General features: G+C 36.7%; 1 protein-coding gene across 2 annotated transcripts in view; it reads right to left on the reverse strand.

Moving 5' to 3' along the window:
• The window catches only part of ASAH2 (N-acylsphingosine amidohydrolase 2), a 141,574-nt gene that overhangs the window by 75,685 nt on the left and 42,968 nt on the right, over nucleotides 1-22,921 (reverse strand). For both annotated transcript variants that reach the window (XM_077125304.1, XM_077125303.1), the window contains one exon: nucleotides 113-289. In XM_077125304.1, coding sequence (XP_076981419.1) covers nucleotides 113-289 — 177 coding nt within the window. The remainder of the gene's footprint in view (nucleotides 1-112; nucleotides 290-22,921) is intronic.

The following is a 22,921-nucleotide window of genomic DNA, read 5'->3' on the forward strand; positions in this document are numbered from 1 at the left end:
GTGCTCAAGCCCACATCCTGTAGGCATCTCCGCGTATCACACCCAATCATTCTTAAACATCCATAAACAACGGGAAAGAAGAGTTGCCCCGACCATTTGGCTCTTTGCCTACCTTCACAATGCCAGAAACCATGTACTGAAAAGTCCGATTGCTAAATCCTGCACTGGCGATTACGAACACGGTGTACTGGAAATAGCCTGCTGGTCCTGAGTGTGTGTGAGTGCCACTCAGGATGACGTTGTCTTTTCTGTACAGGGAACCATACTTACTCTGCAGTCTGTCCAGAACCTTTAAGGAAGAAAAATAAAACAGAATTAAGAAGAGGAAAAACATAAGAACTCAGCATGAGTCATGGCTGTGATGGTACATTCGATCATTGAGCCATACCAACAACATCCCTGTCAAGTGACCCTTCAACCCTTTTCCTGGAGTAAATCATTACAGTAACAAAATATCAACACAATAGTAATAGGAACAGGCAACATTTAATAGATGCTTGTTTGTATAGACACAGTGATAGGTGATTTATATACATTGTATGATTTAAAAATCTTTGTAACAACATTTACAGGTAAGTGCTGTTAACTCCATTATAGCAGGGAACGTTGAATTGGAGAAATTAAATAATTTGCCCACTGAGCTAGTAACAGACTGAAACCCAGGCCCAAGACTTTCTAACTACAGAACTGGCCCTCTTAACTATCCGTCAGGCAGCACATAGTATTAATATAGATCAGTGTAATAAGTACAAGAGATATAAGCGGTCCCTATCACCAAAAAGCCTTTATTCTAATGAGGAAGAAAGACAATAAATGAACAAAAATGTTATCATATATAGTGATAAAGGCTATGTAGAAAAATACTACTGGGGAAAGAAAAAGAAATGAAAGGATGACAGTAAGAAAAGTTCTTTCTGTAGAGGTTACCTTTCAGCAGAAGCTTAAATGAAGAGAGCAAGCTGGTCATGCAATATCTGAGGGACAAGTGTTCTGGCAGAGTGAACAGAAAGTACAAAGATCTCTTAACTATTCAATTGCCTCACTTTCCAAGATAAAGAACTCAATATTTCCTGACATACAGCATAACTCTTATTGGTCAGGGGGAATCCAGCACTATGCTATAAGGTTACTCCAGCATTAAATCACTGGCCATGTGAGTAAACAACCATTGAACAAGATCCTTCAGCCTCAGTCAAACCCTCAAACCACTGGAGCCTTGGCCAGCACCTGAGTGGAACCTCATGATACAGAAGTGACCATGCCAGACCTCCCAACCCAGCCACTCTCAGATTCCTGGCCCACAGAAACCACCAGCAACAATACAATACATGATTACTATTGTTTAAAGCCACTAAATTTCCAGATGATTTGTTATACAACAATAGATAACTAGGGGCGGGCCGCGGTGGCTCAGCGGGCAAAGTGCTTGCCTGCTATGCCGGAGGACCTCGGTTCGATTCCCGGCCCCAGCCCATGTAACAAAAACGGAGAAACAGAATACAATAAAACAAGAAAATGTTTAAAAATGTTTCCCTTTCTTCCTTCCTTCCTTCCTTCTATCCTTCATTCCTTCTCTCTGTCTTTCCTTTAAAAAAAAAAAAAAAAAAAAAAACAATAGATAACTAAACCAAAGAGACTCAGTAAATGCTCACAGAATTAATCAATCAATAAACATCCAAATGCACGGCTAGTGTCTTTGTATGGTACACACACATAAAGATCACACAGGAGCACTGATTTTTTCATATTACTGATTATGCTTTAATAAGTTACAACATGGGGTTTAGTATTATTGTTGCTTCTCTGTGTGAGATGCTTTTGATATTTTTTGTCATAAATCATTAAAATGATCCAGCAAAAGCTTTATGTGTCAATCACAAAGCAAACTTCTTCAATGTGGATTCCTACCACCTTATACTAGGGGTAACGATGAAAGTTCATTTAGGATAGGGATGGACCATATTGTTCATCTCAGGTACTCAGTCCAATTCAGTGGTGGTTGCTTTCAGGAGCAGTGTGTTGAGAAAGATTCTGAGGCCAAATCTGGGCTTGGCAAGAAAAAGTGCTTTTATCAATTAGCATTATTTATCTTGTGTATGTCACAGGCAGTGTTATTCTGATAAACTGTCTGTCTGGGTTTTTAAGAAAAAAATCCCTCAAGTGTAGTGTTTTCCAATTTCTGTAATGTCAATACTCCTACCATGGTCAATTTAAAGCTACCAAAGGTTTACCATCCAGTTCATAAAGCTCCTGAATATTTAACAATTGGCTGTCATGAGGTGATGCAAGCTGGTTCCAGCACATCATTGCTGCATAGAGGAGTAGCAGCTTATGTGCTTTTTACTTACCATATACAAAGACATCCATTCAATCTCTTCCATTTTAGATGAAAACTTCACCGTCATTCCAGTGATAAAAAGAATTGAATCAATAAAGCCATCTTGCTTTAATTAACCTCACCTTGCTTTAATTAACCTCTCCATGTCCCAAAGACAGACTGTTAAGTTTGTAACTGTTAAGTGCTTATGTCCACATAAGCAATCCTGTGATGCCAGGTGAATACCGAAAGGAAATAAGATCTAACCAGACTAACATCTCTCTGATCATGGGGGAAGTTAGTATTATTTATCTTGTGTATGTCACAGGCAGTGTTATTCTGATAAATGCTAATAATAATGTCTTCCTTCTATTTGTACTTAACTCCAGCCCCAACTCTTACCACCCTTGCATATTCTTTCATAAGGTAACTATTGCACTCAAGGAGAAGAAATGTCTGTAAGAGAATGGGAAATGATCAACAGAGGGACACCGTGAAAGCTGAACCAAAAACAAAGACTGGGAAGAGAGTTGTGGAAAGATGGAGAAGTAGGATGCTCCGGAAATCAGTCCCTCCACCAAAACAACTATTGAACTGGCAGGAACTGTCTAAATCAACTACTTTGAAACTCCAGAGTCCAGTGGAACACTATGCAGCATCCAAGGAAGAGCTGGAGGAAGAGGCAGGTAAATTGCAGTACAATCCAGTGGATTTCACCCTCCCTGCAGTAGCTACCAGCCCCCAGCCCCCAGCTCCATAGCAGGCAGCAGTGGGAACTGCAGTTCAGGTCCTGGTGTAGCTGGTACCAGGGTAGGACATAAAGACTTAGTGTTCCAAACTCCAGGGGTGGGAGGTAGGGAGTGGGGGGGGTTGGTTCAATACCATTTGATCAGCTACTTCATATTACTGGAGGCTGGCTCTGGAGGTGGCAATTATTCCAATCCTCCTCAGGCCAAAGGAGCAGAAGAACCTTTTTTTGTTTTGTTTTGTTTAATTTTTTATTAATTAAAAAAAATTACAAGAAACACAAACATTCCCAACACATACACTCAGCAATTCACAATACCATCACATAGTTGCATATTCATCATCACGATCATTTCCCAGACATTAGCATCAATTCAGAAAAAGAAATAAAAAGACAACAGAAAAACATAACATAAAAAAAAAATTTTACATGCCATATCCCTTACTGATCCCTTTCATTGATCACTAACATTTCAAACTAAATCTATTTTAACATTTGTTCCCCCTATTATTTATTTTTATTCCATATGTTCCTCTCATCTGTTGGCAAGGTAGGTAAAAGGAGCATCAGACACAAGGTTTTCACAATCACACAGTCACATTGTGAAAGCAATATCACTATACAATCATCGTCAAGAAACATGGCTACTGGAACCCAGCTCTACATTTTCAGGCAGTTCCCTCCAGCCTCTCCATTACATCTTGGATAACAAGGTGATATCTACTTAATGCATAAGAATAACCTCCAGGATAACCTCTCGACTCTGTTTGGAATCTCTCAGCCATTGACACTTTGTCTCATTTCACTCTTCCCCTTTTTGGCCGAGAAGGTTTTCTCAATCCCTTGATGCTGAATCTCAGCTCATTCTGGGATTTCTGTCCCACGCTGCCAGGAAGATCCACACCCCTGGTAGTCATGTCCCACGTAGACAGGGGGAGGGTGGTGAGTCTGCTTGCTGCATTGGCTGGAGAGAGAGGCCACATCTGAGCAACAAAAGAGGTTCTCTTGGGGGTGACTCTTAGGCTTGACCTATCCCCTGTGGGGTTAAATTTCATATGAACAAACCCCAAGACTGGGGCTCAGCCTAGAGCAGAAGAATCTTAAAGACAGTATTCTTCCTCAAAACTACAGAAAAGAGCAAAGGGTCTAAGGGAGAAGCTGCAGGCACCCTCTGGCCCCTCCACTCCTCTCTCTATGACATGGGGTGACAATGCCTGTGGGCCCTGGGCCTGTTCCACATGGAGCAGAGTGACCCTTACGTGACTACTGAGGCACCTGCATGCCAATGCCAATCTATCTAGAGAAAGTCTGAGAAATTGAACTAGGAAACTCGTCTCAGGCTTGTCTTCCCACAATTTGTCCTGAAAGCAGGGGTTGTACTTACATGCAAGGGAACAGATAGAAGTGATGGTAACTAGTTAGTGGGGTTATAAGTAACTTTGCCATATGGAAGCTGAATATGATTGATAGGGGACATATAGTGCCATGTATCCCACTGATTAAATCTATAATTACAAATAGGTTCCTGCATGAATTATGTCAAAGGTTTGATATTGGACAAAGAGTAAATCGTAGAGGGACAATGTGCTGTGCAAAATAAGCCAGAAACAAAAGAATAAATACGCTAAGGTCTCTTTCAGAAAATACTTATTAGAAAATTAGGGCCTAGATTGTACGCCCTTAGAGCAGCCACACTTAGTCTGAAACTGTAAGTGGGTTTCTAGATTCTGAGACACTGAGCCATATACTGTACCAGCTGGTATTTCCCTGACACTTTGAGTAACTCTGTGACACCTAGACCCAGAAATGAAAGTTAACATAGCTGCATACAATAATAAAGTAACTGACAAAGAAATCAAGTTTGATAAAAATGATGCCAATCTGGCTGGGACTATGATAAATCAGAATACAGGGTAAAAGATGATAGTGTATGTACTTTAGACTTTCACCATAAGAGTTGTTTCTAGGAAACCTGTTGCTCAGTTGTGGTCTCTCTATCTCTCTAAGCCCAACTCCAAACTAAGAATCATTATCATCCCCCTACACATTCAGGGGTGAAAGTCTCCCTGATAACATGGGGCGTGACTCCCAGGGCACCGAGGGACCAAGGACCCTCCTGACTAAAAGTGGAAAAAGATAGGTAATAAAATAAGACCTCAGTGACTAAGAGAGATCAGATAGAGTCAAGAGGCTATTCTGGAGGCTACTCTTATGCAAGCTTCAGTTAGATAGTGCTAATTGCCATAGTTTGTTAAACCCCAATCAATATCACTCTTAAGAACTACTACAGCTCGAACTGATTCTATAAAAGCTTCATGCACTAAGTTTGCTTTCCTGGTAGGAACTAACATCCCGGACAAGCCAGTCCTCTCCCCTCCCCCTAACTCAGTACTCTTCTAGAGATCTCCAGAAGCAGCAGCCTGGGTCCCTCCCACCAGGGGCACAGACTATAGAGAAATTCACAGCAGTGACTTAGAACCCTGTGGATGTTCAGGCACAGGGACCCAAGTCCACAGAGACCACAGTGTGGGACACTAGCCACTGAGGAGTGCTGCACGTAGAAGGATTCTGGAAAGGGGGGAACCCCAGCATAATAACAGCAGCCTGAGGGTGCACTCACTAAACTCAGGTGGTGACGGCTGGACTCCCAAATTGAAGATGGGCCTTTCTGAAGGGGCTGACTTTTCTGGATAGAATCTGTCTGGCTCCCCAAGATACCAAAATGGGAAAGAAAACTAGAGGCAGAGAAGCCTCACAGAGAAAAATAAAAGTTTTTATAAAGGGAGTTAAACTGAAGGTGTAAGACTAGAGGGTCCTAGAACTGAAAAGTATAAGGAAAACGGGAGACTGGGTGAAGGAAAGAATTTAAACAAATTAGGAGGTACAGAGAAAACTTTGCACAAAAGCCCACAGAACAGATTAAAATTCCCAGAGAAGGAACAGAGGAAAGCAAGTTTTCTCCTAGAGTTAAAACAATTACCCAAAAGTATAATATCAAAAAGTATACCCCATAGCTAGGGAAAGAAACAGTGAAAAAGAACTATGATCAGTTAAACTTGGGCTATTCTGAAGGTCCAGAATAAGGTGGACCAAGTACCAAAAAAGAACCCTAACACAAAGTCAATCAACAATCAACCCTAGACAAAGAGAGAAACTGACCTTCAGAGTTAACTCATCAAGATAATGAGATGCTTAGACATCAACAAAAAAGATTACAAGCCATATAACAAACAGGAAGATATGACTCAGTCAAGGGAACAAATTAAAAATTCAGTGGAGACATGGAATTTAGAATAACTAAGCAAAGTTCAAACAAACTTAAATCAACTCAAAGAGATGATGAAAAATATGCATAAAAAAACAAAGGCTATTAAGAAGACACTGAGTGAATATAAAGGAGAATTTAAAGTATAAAAGAAGTATGACAGAAATTATAGGATGAAGGCATAATAGAGGTTAAAAATACACTAGAGGGCAGTGCAACAGTGGCTCAATGGCAGAATTCTCGCCTGCCATGTCGGATTCAATTCCCAGAGCCTGCCCATGCCAAAATAAAAATACACTAGAGGCATATATCAGCAGAACTGAACAGGCAGAAGAAAGGATTAGCAAATTATAAGACAGAGCAATTAAAATCATACCATCAGAATAACAGATAGAGAAAAGAATAGGAAAAATTGAGCAGTGTCATAGGGACTTGAGTTGCTGAAGTGCACAAACATATGTATCATGGGTGCCTGAGAAGGAGAAAATAAGGAAGAAGGGGCAAAAAGAATATTCAAGGAAGAAATTTATGCAAGTATGTAAAGGACTTGTACACAGAAAACAACAAAACATTATTAAAATCACAGAAGACCTAAGCAAATGAAAGGAAATCCCATGTTCATTGATCAGAAGACTAAATATTGTTTAAATGTCAATTCTACCCAACTTGATTTACAGAATCAATGCAATCCCAATCAAAATTCCAACAGCCTACTTTTAAGAAATGGAAATGCCAATTATCAATTCATTTGGAAGGGAAAGGGGCCCCTAATAGCCAAAAACATCATGAAAAAGAAGAACAAAGTCAGAGGATTCACATTTTCTGACTTCAAAACATACTACAAAGCTACAGTGGTTACAGAACAACATGGTACTAGCACAAAGATAGATGTGTTGATGAATGGAATTGAATTGACCCTCATGTCTATGGCCAATTCATTTTTAGAAAGTTTGCCAAGTCTACTCAATTATGAAAGAATAGTCTCTTCAACAAATGGTACTGGGAGAAGAGGATATCCATATCCAAAAGAATGAAAGAGGACCCCTATCTCACACAGTATATACAAATTGACTAAAAATGATCAAAAATCTAAATATAAGAATCAGAACTATAAAACTCCAGGAAGTAAATGTAGGGAAGCATCTTCAGGATCTTGTGTTAGGCAATGGTTTCTTGGGCTTTACACCGAGAGCACAAACAACAAAAGAAAAAATAGATAAATGAGACCTCCTGAAAATTAAAAATTTTTCTGCTTTGAACAACTTTATCAAGAAAGTGAAAGGCAGCCTATTTAATGGGTTTTACATTAAACATTTGCATTTTACATTAAAAATATTTGCAAACCACATATATGATAAGGGCTAATATAAAAAATATATAAAGAAATCCTACAATTCAACAATAAAAAGAAAAACACCCAAATAAAAAATGGGCAACAGGCTTGAAGAGACATTTTTCCAAAGAGGGCATACAAATGGCAAAAAAAGCACATAAAATGATGCTTAACATCATTGGCTACTAGGAAAATGCAAATCAAAACCACAATAAGATATCATTTCACACCCACTAGAATAGCAACTATTAACAAAACAGAAAACTTTAAGTGTGGGAGAGAGCGTGGAGAAATCGGAACACTCGTCCATTGCTTGTCGGAATGTAAAATGGTGAAGCTACTGCGGAAGACTGTTTTCAGTACCTCAGTACACCAAATATAGAATTGCCATATCACCCAGCAATCCTGCTAATACCTACCCAGAAGAATTGAAAGTAGGCCTCAAACAGATATTTGCACAAAAATGTTCATAGCGACATTATTCAAAATTGCTGAAAGTTGGACGCAGCCCCAGCAACCATCAGTCGAAAAATGGACAAACAAAATGTGGTATATATACAATGGAATATTATTCAGCCAGAAAAAGGTATGAAGTCCAGATGCATCCAATAACACAGATGAACCTCAAGGATATTATGCTGAGTGAAATAAGCCAGACACAAAAGGACAAATATTTTATAATCTCACGGATATGAACTTATTATAACAATCAAATTCATAGTTAGAATCTACATTATACTTTACCAGGATAAACTGTGTTTAGAGAATGAAGAGCTGATGCTGAATTTGTACAGAATTTCTATTTAGGTTCATTGTAAAGGTTTGGAAATGGATGGCGGCAATGGTAGCATAATATTTTAAGTATAGTTAACAGCACCGAATTATATAGGTGTTAAAAAGGAAAAACTTTAGGTGATATATGCTACTAGAGTAAAAATCAAAAGATAAAATATAGGGCTGTTTACCAGTGAACCCTACTGTAGACAATGGACTATAGTTAATAGTTCCAGTATAAGAGGTTCATTCATGGATTATAACAAATATATGACACTAATACAAGGTGCTAAATAATAGTGTGGTTTACGGGAAAAAATACACCTAATGAAAATAATGGACAACAGACAGAACTACAAAAATCCTAGAGGAAATCATAGGGAGGCATCCTTAGGTTTTTATGTTAGGGAACTGTTTCTTAGGCTTTATACCCAACACATGAACAACAAAAGAAAAAATAGATAAATGGACCTCATCAAAATTAAAAACTTTTGTGCATTAAAGTATTTATCATAAAAGTAGAAAGACAACTACAGAATAGGAGAAAATATTTGGAAACTGCATATCTGATAAGGGTTCACTATCCTGAATATATTAAGAAATCCTATAACTCAATTTTAAGAAAAGACAACTCAATTTTAAAAATGGGTGAAGGTCTAACTGAGGAGGCAGTTAAGGAAAAAATCCCATTCAAAATAGCAACTAAAAGAATCAAGTACTTAGAAATGAACTTAACTAGGGATGTAAAGGATTTGTACACAGAAAATTACATAACATTGCTAAAATAAATCAAAGAAGGTCTAAACAGGTGGAAAGACATTCTCCGCTCATGGATTAGAAGGTTAAATACAGTTAAGATGTCAATTCTCCCCAAATTTATCTACGGATTCAACATAGCACCAGTCAAAATTCCAAAAACTTACTTTGAAGACTTGGAAAAGCTAAGTACCAAAATTATCTGGAAGCGAGAGACCCTGAATAGCTAAAAGCATCTTTAAAAAGAACTAAGTGGGAGGCTTAACACTCCCTGACTTTAAAACCTATTATAAAGCCACAGTGGTCAAAATAACATGGTTCAGGTACAAAGATAGAAGCACTGACCAATGGAATTGAATTGAGAATGCAGAAATAGACCACCAAATCTATGCTAAACTGACTTTTGACAAGCCCCTCAAATCTTCTGAACTGGGACAAAATAGTCTTTTCAATAATTAGGCATGGAAGAACTAGGTATCAATAGCCAAAAGAATGAAAGAGAACCTCTATCTTATACCTTACACAAAAATTAACTCAAAGTGGATCAAACACCTAAATATAAGAACTAGCACCATAACACTTCTACAAGAAAATGTAGGGAAACATCTTCAAGGCCTAGTAATAGGAGATAGTTTCCTGAACTTTATACCCAAAGCACAAGCAACAAAAGAAAAAAATAGATAAATGAGAACGCCACAAAATCAAATGTTCCTGCACCTCAAAAGACTTTGTCAAAAAAGCCAACTCAATGGGAGAAAATATTTGGAAATCATATATGACAAAGGTTTGATTTCCTGTATATACAAAGAAATGATACAACTCAACAACAAGAGAACAAACAACCCAATTATAAAATGGGCTAAAGATATGAATAGGCATTTTTCTGAAGAGAAATACAGATGGCTCAAAACCACATGAAGAGATGTTCATTGTCATTGGCTACAAGGGAAAAGCAAGTTAAGACTACAATGAGATACCACCTCACACCTTAAGAATGGCTGCTATTAAACAAACAGGAAACTATAAGTGTTGGAGAGGATGTGGAGAAACTCGGACACTTATACACTGCTGGTGGGAATGCAGGCACTATGGAAGACTGTTTGGTGGTTCCGCAGGAAACTAAATATCGAGTTGCCCTATGACCCAGCAATAGCACTACTTGGTATATACTCAGAAGAGCTGAAAGCAACGCACAAACAGACATTTGCACCCCGATGTTCATAGCAGCATTATTCACAATTGCCAAAAGATGGAAACAAACCAAATGCCAACAACAGATGAGTGGATCAACAAAATGTGGTATATACGTACAATGGAATATTATGCAGCGGTAAGACAAAATGACGTTCTGAAGCACACAACAAGATGGATGAGCCTTGAGGACATAATGCTGAGTGAAATAAACCAGATACAAGAGGATAGATGCCGTATGATTCCACTTTTATGACCAGCATGAAGGTATAATCAGAGGCTTATAATACAGAATATAGAGGACTTAGAGAGATACAGAAGCTAGAGATAGGTGTACAGTTAGTTAATGAGGTTGAACTCCAATGTAAGAGAACAGATAGGAGAGAAGGTGATTCTCTAGTTGGTCTATAAGTAATATTACCATATTGAAGATGAACAAGATTGAAAGGGATTGTACAGACCTGCGTGTCCCACTGATTAACACTAGAAATATGAATTAGTTCTTGTAAGAACTATTTCTAAGGTATGACTGGTATACAAAGAGTGCTTAAGTCCAGGGTATAGGGGAAAATTGCTATTGCATGCTATGAGCTATGTTCAAAAGGAAACCATCAGCACTACCACAGCAACAGCAGAGGTAAATAATGGGGGGAGGGACAAGAGTTAAAAGGAGGTTTAGATTTCCTATTTGGCAAGGGTGTTATTTATTGTTTTTCTTTCTCTTGTGAACAATGAAATTATCTAAAACTGAGAACGTTCATGAACTGTGGACTTTGGGCCTTCTACATGATGCCCGATAAATGTAGGTGGCCGAAGGATGCATTGACAGGGAAATAGATTGACAAACAATAGTGTATACTTATGAGCAAAGGTTGTGCTGTTATAAAAAGGAACAAGTCGTGAGGCATGCAACAATGTGAATGAATATGTGGGACATTTGGTGAGACAAAATAAGCCAGATACAAAAGAACAACAATGGTAGAGTCATCTTTAGAAAATGCTTATAAGAAAACAGGAGCCTAGATTGTAAGCTTTTAGAGCAGACACATTAAGTCCAGAGTGATGATTATTATTTCTGGATTTTGAGAGGCTGATTGATATATATATATATATATATATAAACCCTGACAATAAGTGAAAAGAACAAAGCTGATCAGGCTGGGATTAAAGCAGTTCAGAACACAGGGGTAAGGAAGACAGTGTCTATATTTAAGAGCTAAACATACTCTTTGAGACCAAAAGAAGAAAGGTTTATTTGGTCTGGAACTGAAATTTTTTGTAGCACATAATCTAGTTCAACCTATCTGTATAGTTCATTTACACAATTGAAACACAGGATGCTCAGAATAAGAAAAAGGTCCTTTAACCCTGTATAGGCTATTATAATGCCTAGATACATCCTAGAATATATGAAGCAGATAATCAAAATATATTGGTAAAGTCCTTTGAGGGATGTGAGAAAGATGGAACTTTTAAACCTTATCATCAGGGAATCCCCTGATACTGAGCCAAACTTTGGGGATACCCAAATCAATAGGCCATGCCCTCAATCCTGAGGTTTACTCTTGTGAAGTAACCTATAACCTCCAAATGGGTCCTTGGTCCAGATAAGTCCTGAAACTTTAAAGGGCCCAGCCTCTCCAGAACATCAGATAGTTCCATCTCCCTACCCCATATTAGTGACAGACCCCTCCAATATGAAAAATTTAGAATGGCCATAGCCCAAACATCCCTAAAAAGAAGGATGGAAAGATCAAAGGTGATGGTGAAGTTATATAGTGAAGATAGGATTTGACAAATGAATATGAATGCTGAATCATTAAATTGATATCTCTTTTAGTCTCCAGTATTCTAGAACAGCTAAAAGTAAAAACCTAAAATTGTGAAACTAACCCATGTCAAACTCTGAAATATGTTCTACAACTAATTGTGCTGCTGTGCTTTGAAATGTATAGCTTTTTTGTATATATGTTATTTTTCACAAAAAAAAGAAGGAAAAAAAGTCAATTGTGGTGGTAAAGTATTTAAGCCCTCTAGCCTCCTATATTCTGGAGAAGCTAGAAGGAAAAATCTGAGAGGATCATATGGTAGCCCATGACAAACTCTGGGATCTGTCCATAACTACTTGTTGAAAAGTGCTGTGAAAACTATTGCTTTTTTATTTCTTTGCTTTGCATATATGTTATACTATACAATAAAGAAAGTTTTTAAAAATTTCCTTAAAGAATGGAATATGGAATATTATTCAGCATTAAAAAAGGAATGAAGTTCTGAGGCATGTGACAATATGGATGAACCTTGAAAACATCAAGTTGAGTGAAATAAGCCAGATACAAAGGAACAAATATTGTATGATCTCAGTGATATGAAATAATTAGAATAAATAAATCCACAGAGTCAGAAAATAGAATATAACTCATCAGGGGTCAGGGGAGGCATTTGGGAGTTAATGCTTAAATTGTATAGAGTTTCTGTTTGGGGTGATAGAAAAGCTTTTAGTAATGGATGGTGGTGATGGCAGCACAATGTTGTGAACATAATAGCACTGAATTATATATCTGAAAGTAGTTAAAAGAAGAAATTTTAGGTTGCATATATGTTACTAGAATAAAATTTTAAAACAAATAAATATAGGATTGTCTAACACAATGAACCCTAATGTAAACAATGGACTATGGTTAATAGTACAATTTTTAAAATGTCCTTTCATCAATTGTAAATGATGTACCATACTAATAAGATAAGGTTTTAATAACAGGGTGGTACATGGGAACTCTGTATTTTGTTAACGATTTTTCTGTAAACTTACCACTTCTCTAATAAAAAAATATACAGATAAGTTAAAAACAATTGCGTGGATCCGTGAAAGAATACACTGATATAGCCTAGATCTTCTGAAAATTTACCACTCTTTTTCAGAGAATCTTGTTGCATTAAAAGTATTTTTTAAATCGGGACAGAAAAGCAGAATACAAACAGAATACATACCATAAAAATCTGTATTTTTTATGTCTATACATAAAAATGTGTAGACAAAGGATATAAGGTAATATGTAGTGAAAAATTGTATTTTAAGGAGAGAAGAATGAAATTGTCCTTTATTGTTTTATATTATTTTTAAATTGCAAGTCCTAGATTCACATAATGGGCTTTCTATATACTGGCTGAGTGACAACCATATCACTTAATCTCACTGACTTTGTTGGGTATTTCATTTAAATTCTGTGGTTTGGTCAAATTTCTATTAATGCACTGTTCAGAATTTTGAAGTTTTCATTTGTTAAAATGGTTAGCTTTTGGTATTGCCAAGGCAAATATTGATGTGTAGCTTTGACCAATTAGCTATCAATGGAAGTCAGTAAATAAATTAACTTAATAGCTGTTCATTACCAAAAAAAGAAAGAAAGAAAAAGTCAGAGGCTGATGTCCTTCAATTCTGCAATCAGTACAGGGAGGTAATGAAAAAAGAACTGACAGTCCACTTTATAGCTCCCCTAACCTACCCTTTCTTATTCCTAAAGAATGATAATGTTAGGTTCTTAGAATTAAATATATTTCTTTATGTTTATTCAAGAATCAAGACCTTTTTTTTTTTTTTTGCATGAGGAGGCACCAGGAATCAAACCCAGATCTCTGGCATGGCAGGCGAGAGCTCTGCCTGCTGAGCCACCATGGCCCACCCAAGAATCAAGATCTTAAAAAGATAAATTCTGACTCCTGAATTTTAAAATAATAGGCTGTAATTGGCACAGAGAAATCTTATCCTAAACAGAAACCTCTGAAATGGAGCCAGACACATGGAATTTCTTTGCTTTCAGTTTCAATTCCATTTCCTATTGCTGACAATTTGGGACCATGACTTAGAAACTGAGTTAGAAAGGCATCCTGTTTTCCTATCCTGCCTCACTGCTCAGAGACCTTTCCTAATCTTCATTCCATGCTGGAAATGTCATCAATCTTAAAGCTGAGTTGAGATGCTCCCTAAAACCAGGTGTTATAAATAAGCTTAATGGCACTTATTTAGCTACATTTATTTTCCACACCTTCCCTTGGGTTAACTTGGGATAACTAAGTGAGTTCATTTAAAAGCCTTCCTGCTGGGTTGCAGATTGCATGGAGAAGTATAATGAGGAAGAGATGCTAAATCGTGCCCACTATTGACTTCATAGCATCTACAAACAAACACATTAAATCCCTCCCCCTCAAAGTCTACCTTTTGGTTCTATTTCTGAGAATGGCCTCATCATCTCCCAATTAGAAATCTCTTTGATTCCTCAGAAGAGCAGGACCGTGTAGTGCAGTGGTGGAGAGCATGGACTCTGGTGCTGCAATGCCTAGACTTGAGTCCCAACTCTGACAGTTTCTAACTTGTAACCTTGGACAGGTTACTTGATTCATTACAACGTGGTTTCTCAATCTGTCAAATAAGATCATGCTATGCATAGGCTAACATACATAAGGCACTTATAACAGTGTTTGGTTCATCATGGGTAATTGTGTTACCTTTGATATTTATTCACCTCTAAATCTCATTAGCATTTAATTTTACCTCCTATCACCATCCAGTGTCACTGCCACTTTTTGCTTTAAGGCCTTTGTGTCAGCCTCACATGATATAAGGAAATTGACAGTCATAGTTAAAATCTTCCTCACGCTCTTCCTTGTTATTTCAGCCTTCCAGCACCTTGTAAAATGTTCTTGCAGTAATTCCCTCTGTTTGAAATACCTAATGTGATTACAAATTTCCTAACTCAACCTTCACCATGAGCCTGTATATTCATTTAAAGACCCTGCTCATTTATATCCTCAACTCTGGTTCCATTCTATTCCAATGTGCATCACATATCACTGTCAATTAATCATTCTGAAGTAAAATTGCATTTACATTAATTCCCCACTCAAAAATTTCCCAAGATTCCCCATCACCCACAGAATTAAAAACAGTATGGGCCCTCCACAATTAAGACCAATCCACCTTCTGGTACATCTCTAACTACATGCCTACATAAGTCCTAATAGAACTCTGAAAAGAGAGTCCACCTTCCTCCCTTGTGCCTTTGCTCACATCATCCCCTCCATCTAATAGCTCTCCCTCCCTATCTTCACCATTCAAAATTCTGCCCATTCAAATGTCACTTTCTCTATGAAACTTTTTTCTTAATTTCTATTTCTTGACTACTCTTATATACTGGTTTAAAAAACTGTATGTGCACAAATTCTTTGATATTCTTCCCTTCAAGAGGTGAAGTTTAATTTCCCTACCCTTGAATATGCCCCAGACTCACTAACTCCTTTCTAATGAATAGAATATGGTGAAAGTGATAATATATAATTTCTGAGCCTAAGTCATAAAAGGCATTGAGCTTCCTCCTTGCTCTCTTTTGGGTCACTTACTCTAAGGGAAGCCAACTCCATGAGGACATGGAGAGGCCTACATGGTGAGGAACAGAGGCCACCAGCCAACAGCCATATGAGTGAACCATCTTGGAAGTGAATCTTGTAGCTCCAATCAAGTCTGCAGATGACTGCAAATTTGACCAACACCTGACTAAAACTTTATGAAATACCTTAAGCCAGAACCACCCAACTAAATTACTCCTGAATTCCTAACCCATAAAATGCATGAGATAGCAAATGTTTGTTGTTTAATCCACAATAATCTGGGGTAATTTGCTAAACATTAGAAGACAGCTAATACACAACAGTAGTTTGCTCTTCAATGAATAACAGTTATTGGTGTATTTCTGTTGGAGTCCTTCATCCTATCCCCCGAAATAGATAGTGAACTCTTAGGGCACTGACAATGACTCATTCGCCACGTGTCCCCTGAAGGGACCAGCAAAGTGCTTTGCAAAAAAGCAGGTGGTCAATAGATATTATTTTTTCCAAGAGAATGGAATAATATCACTATGAAAGATGTGGGTTCGGGGTTGAGTGATGTCATCAAGACGACTAAATAAAAGAGAAGATTCTACTTGCTTGGATTTCTGGAGGATGATTCTGGAAACTGGAACAAGACTCCACAAATGCTGGATTGAAGAATAAATCCACCAAAAAAAAGATAGAATGTGGTACAGATTTGACAGTCCAGATATCTCCCAACTACTGGGTCCCACATGATTTAAGAGATACACAGCAGCAACATTCTGGCCCAGATACCTGCAGGCATGTCCACTGACCACAGAGCCACCACAGAAGCAATGCAGAGTCCCATGCACACATTCAGGCATAGGGATCCTAGTGGTTAGTGTGCATGAGCACACGAAGCACCCACCCAGGAATCAGAGTGACCCGTGGCAAAATTGTTGACAGGCTGTGCACACTCCCAAACTTGCCCCTAATCACTGGTGCACCTAAATGAAAAAAAAAGAAAAAAGAAAAAAATGGTGTTTTTAAACACTGACCTCATCTTGCTCTGTGGCTCAGGATTCCCTAGTACAGAAATTACCAGAGGCAGAACAGTCACATGTAAAGGGGAAACTGAATCTCTGTAAGGTAGGGCAGACTTGGACTGAAAACTGGAGTGAAAAGGCAGCATAGAGAGTAAAAGACGAGTCGAACAAATCATAAGCTCTGGGGAGGAAAATTTGTATAAAACCAAAGAGAGCAACCCAAGACTCCCAGAGGAGGAACAAAGGACAGGAAATTCTCTCCTGGAAGAGAAAAGCTTCACATAATAGGGTAATCTTAACAGTTACTTTCTATGCCCAGGACAGGAAGCAGATACAGAAAGAGCTGAGAAAATCTGAACTGTTAAAAGGGCTACTCTAAAGGTTCAGTATAAACTGGGCCAAGCATTGAAGAAGTCTTAACATTCATCCAATGTATACTAAACCCTAGGTAAGAGGGAGAAAGTGACTTCCATGGTTAGCATAAAAACAATCAAATGCCCAAACATAAACAAAAGATCACAAGTCATGCAAAGAAACATTCAAAGAGATGGCCAGTCAAGGGTGCAAATTAAAGCTTCAGAGGAAACAGACAGTGGAACAACTAATCAAAGATGCTTGGTCAAGTCTTCTAAATCAAGTAAAGGAGCTAAAGGAAAATACAGAAAGAAACAAACTAAATTTTGATATAAAACTATGGCATATAAGGAAGACGATGTGTGAGCAAAAAGAAAAATTGGAAAGTTTTAAAAGAAACATAACAGAATATATTGAGATGAAAAACACAATAATGGAGATTAAAATACACTAGAGTTGTTCAACAGCTAATTTGAACAGCAGAAAAAAGAGAGTGAACCAGGACAATTGAAAACATACAGTCAGAAGAGTAGATAGAAAAAAGAATGAAAAAAAGTGAGCAGAGCTTTCAGATCTGTGGGACATCATGAAACATACCAATACACACATTACAAAGAGAAGAGAAGGGAAAGGGGAAAGAATAAATATTTAGGAAGTAATAGACAAAAATGTCTCAAATCTTAAGACATAAACAGGCATGTCCAAGAAGCACAACAAACTCCAAACAAAGCAAACCCTAATAGCCCTGCTCGAAGACAAGTACTAATCAAAATATTGAATGCCAAAGGCAGAAAATTCTGAAAGCAGCAAGAAAAGTGATTCATTACATAAAAGGGATCCTTAAGGAGACTAAATGTCAATTTCTTATCAGAAACTATGGAAGCAAGAAAGCAGTGGTATGGCATATTTTAATGTATTGAAAGGGAAAAAACTGCCAGCCCAAAATTCTTTATCTGGCAAAACTGTACTTCAAAACTGCTTTATAAAACATCTTCATGGACATCAATGCAATGAAGCTAGAAGGCAATAAAATTGTAGAAGTGGAAAATCCAAAAGTAAATGAAAGTCAAAAAAAACACATTTTTAAATGATCAGTGAGTCAAAGAAGAAATCACAAGGGAAATCAGGAAATATCTTAAGATGAATGAAAACAAAAACACAGCATATCAAAACCTATGGGACACAACAAAGACCATGCTCAGAGGGCACTTTACAAATCTAAATACTTACCTTAAAAGAAGAAAGGCCTCTATCACTGATCTAACCTCACACCTGGAGAAACTAGAAAAAGAAGAACAAGCTAAACCCAAAGTGGGCAGATGAAAGGAAATAACAAAGATTACAGCAGAGATAAATGAAATAGAGGATTTTAAAAATAAACAATAAAGTGAACCAATGAAAATAAAAAATTGGTTCTATAAAAGATCAAAAAAATAGACAGCCTATTAGCTAGAACTGAGAAAGTCAGAAAGAGTGGCAATGTAAATTATTAAAGTCAGGAATGAAGAGAGGATATTACTATCAACCCCAAAGGAATTAAAAGGACTCTAAGAGGGTAATAGGAACAATTGCATGTCAATAAATTAGATAACTGTGGTGGCTTGAAGTGATGTACCACAGCAAAATATGTCCTTAAGCTTAATCCATTCTGGTGGGTTTGAATATAAGGTAAGAAGGATTTTTTAATGAGTTTACTTCAGTAAGGATGTGGCCTACCTCAATCAGGACAGGTCTTTAAAAGCAGAATGAAATTCAGACAGAGAGGCAAAAATGCCATGGGAAGCAAGAAACTGAAATTCATTGAAACTGGAAGAGAACAGAGAGGCAAGGAAAGGTTCCATGTGCATTGGCATGTGAAAAAGGCCAAGGACCAAGGACCACCTGCAATTAATCACAGCCCCAGAATGCCATTCTTCAGGAAGAAAGTATCACCTTCATGATACCTTGAATTGGACTTTTTTTAGCCTCAAAACTATAAGGTAATAAATTCCAATAGTTTATGACAGCCCAATAGCTCATTGCATGGTATTTGCTTGAGCAGTTACTAAACTAAAACAATAACTTATAGGAAATGAACAAATTCCTCAAAGCACAAAAACTACCTACACTGGTCCAAGAAGAAATAGATTAGACCAATAACAAGTAAAGAGTTTAAATCAGTAATCAAAAACTATCCAATAAAGAAAAGCCCTGGATGAGATGGCTTCATTGATGAATTCTACCAAAGTTTGAAAGAATTAACACCAACACTGCTCAAACCCTCCCCAAAAAATTGAAGAAGAGAACATTTCCCAATTCATTCTATGAGGCAAGCCTTACCTTAATACCAAGGACAGATAAAATTATTTACAGACCAATAACACTCATGAATATATATGGAAAATCCTCAACAACATACTAGCAAACCAAATCCAACATCACATTAAAAAATATACACCTGTGCATTGTAACCCATACCAAATTCTGAAATCTGTTCTACAACTAATTGTTGTGATATACTTTGAAATGTATATATGTATACACATATATATTCTATACATATATATATATATATCTAATATACATATACACGTATATTCGCTCCTTTAAAGCAAAGGAGGAGTGTAACAGAGAACATAAGATTTAGAAAATGAGTATGACTGCTGAATCATTGCAGTGTCTTGGAGTAGCTAGAAGAAAAAATGAAAAATCATGGAACTGTAACCCATACCAAACTCTAAAATCTGTTCTATAACAACTTGCGGAAATGTACTTGAAAATTTACTGAGTATATATATGTTATATTTTATTATATATATATATATATGTTATATTTTGGTATATATGTTATATTTCACAACAAAAAATTATACACCATGGTTAAGTGGGATTTATGCCAGGTTTGCAAGGGTGGTTCAATATAAAAAAAAATTTATGTAATATACCACATCAATACAAGGAAGGGAAAAAAATGATCATCTCAATGTATTCAGAAAAGGCATTTGAAACAATTCAGCACCCTTCTTGATTAAAAAAAACAACAACACCCAGAATATTAGAAAGAGAAGGGAACATCCTTATCATGATAAAAGGCATATATGAAAAAAATCCATCTAACATCATAACCAATGGTGAAAGACCAATAGCTTTCCCTCTTAGATCAGGAACAAGACAAGATGCCACGATCACCACTGTTATTCAACATTGTACATGTGTTCTAGCCAGATAAATTAGGCAGGAGAAAGAAATAATAGGCATCCAGATTGGTAAAGAAAAAGTAAAACTTCCTATTTGCAAATGACATGCTCATATACATAGACAATCATGAAAAATCTACAACAAAGTTACTAGAGCTAATAAATTCAGAAGTGACAGGGTACAAAATGAACTCAAAAATCAGTGCTGTTTCTGTATGTGTGTAGTGAATAATCTCAAGAAGAAATCAAGAAAAATTGCATTCATAATAGCAAATAAAAAAATCAAATATTTATGAGTACACTTAACCAAGGATGTAAAGGGCTTATACACAGAAAACTATAAATTATTGCAGAAAGAAATTTAAAAAGACCTAAATAAACAGAAGGCCATTCCATGATCATAGATTGGGAACTAAATGTTGTTAAGATGTCAGTTCCACAGAGTGATATACAGATTCAGCACAATTACAATCAACAGACTTCTTCACAGAAATGGAAAAGCCAATCACCAAATTCCTATGCAATGGTGAGAGGCCCTGAATAGCCAAAACTGTAGGAGATAGGATTAACATAAGACCTGCGGAACTACTTGGGAGTAGATGGCATTAGGGTGGTGGCAGCAGTAAGCTGCTTTATGTTATCTGATTTATGTAAGACAGTCTAGGAGGAAGAGAATGTTTGTTTACCCCAAATGATTATTTTAAGTACGAAGGAAGAACACTGAAAGATAAGAATCTTGCTCCCTCAGGAAATGCCTGCATATCTATTGACATCCTGTGGTATATAACTAGGATCTGGTTGAGAATAAAATTGTCTGAAGTCTGTCTGAAGTAAACTCAAGCTTCAGACCCCCTGAGCCCGTCTGTGTCTTTCTTTCTCTCCTTCTTCCTTTCTTTCTTTCTCATCATTCCTTAATATCCTTCGAGCTCTGTTTCAACAGGAAGCAACATCTGGCGCCCAACGTGGGGCTTGAAGAAGACGACTCCAAATCAATATTAAGGAACCAAGGAAAAGTCTCATTAGAGGCACGTGTGTCCAGCCGATAGAAGAGGACTCGAGTCATATTGGTAAAGTAAGCATTTTCCTTGGATAATCAGGGTAACGGGTAATCATAATAGGTGGCTGGAGGAGTATGTATGTATGTATGTTTGTATGTTTGTGTGTTGAAAACATCATTAGGGTGTCATTACTAAAATAAGGTTCTAATGAAGTTTGAGTTATTTTGTATTTTAAAGGAAAAAAGACTTTGTGGATAAAGCAGAGAAGAGTCTAAAGCAAACTCCCCGTAGTGAGATGGGAGACATTGAGGGAAAAGGAGTGAAGAAAGTTCTGAATTGAAAACAGTTTTCCATGACAATACAGTGAGGCCACATAGGGCAATAACAGAAGGGAGTTTAGGAAAAATAAAGAAACTGTGTTCTTGTTGTTAGGAAGAAAATAGTAAAGGGAAATAGTTAATAGCATAAAGATGACACAGCCAGGGACAAGGTAACTCTAGTTGGGAAAAAGAGATTGAAAAAGCTTCTTCAAGAAAGAAGCTACTTCTTAAAAAAAAAAAAAAAAAACTCCAAAATAGAAACACAGAAGTGTAAACCTGAGGCAAGGGAAAAGGAAAGCAAATAAATAACTTAAGATGGGATGCATAATTATAAAAATTTTACATCAGTATGAGCTGCCTTTATATAAAAATTCATATACACCTGAGTCAGAAAATATTCAATAGGAACAATGCCATGCCGAACAAAAGTCAGTACTAATTAATGGTTCCTGTAGAATTATAATAGATCGGTCCCCTAAGGGGTATGCAATTCAGGATTGTAGTTCTGACTCAAAGTGTTCTGTTAAGTTACCTTGGTTTAATCTAAATAATTATTCTACTGAAATTATACTTATCCTACAAATAAAATCTGTGACAAAGAATGGGAATAGTAACCCTATCTCCTTTTACAAACAGCAACTTGGAAACTGGCCATGACTTTAGCTCCTACTCATATTTTAAAAAGAAATATATTTTAAGAACTTTAAAATGAAAAATTCTTGTTAAAAACTATATATTGATAGTTAATGCATATTTGAAACATTAATTAAAGTATTTTAAGTATTTAACATTATTCTAACAAATTTAATTTTGATGGTAATTATATGTGATAAATATTTGTTCAAAGTAATGATTTAAGTATGAAAAATATGAAAGATGTATTTTTATTAATAGGAAAACAGAAGTTTTATCCTAAAATGAATAACTGTTACTAAATGACAAGCCTAAACTAGTGCTGAGGGTTTGTAAAAATGGAAATTATGGTTAAAATCAAGAAAGATTTAATGAGTCTAAAATGACAGTGTTTTCTTGGACTCTTAGCCTGTTCTAATGAAAAGATATTAAAAAATTTTTTTTCTAAATAATTAGTTAAAAAGCAGAGTCTGTGTTTTATCAAAATAGCTTATGTTAACTTTTATCCTGTTGTTATCTGTATAAAAAATACTGATTTTCTCCTGGGTATCATTATACTGGCAAAAACTGCTTCTTTTCTTGCCCTAAACCAGGTGGCTTAATCTATTAATCTAAATACTATTACTATAAATGAATCTATTACTGGATAAATCATATTCAAATC

This window comes from Tamandua tetradactyla, chromosome 13, assembly GCF_023851605.1.
Source record: "Tamandua tetradactyla isolate mTamTet1 chromosome 13, mTamTet1.pri, whole genome shotgun sequence".
NCBI classification, from domain to species: domain Eukaryota; kingdom Metazoa; phylum Chordata; class Mammalia; order Pilosa; family Myrmecophagidae; genus Tamandua; species Tamandua tetradactyla.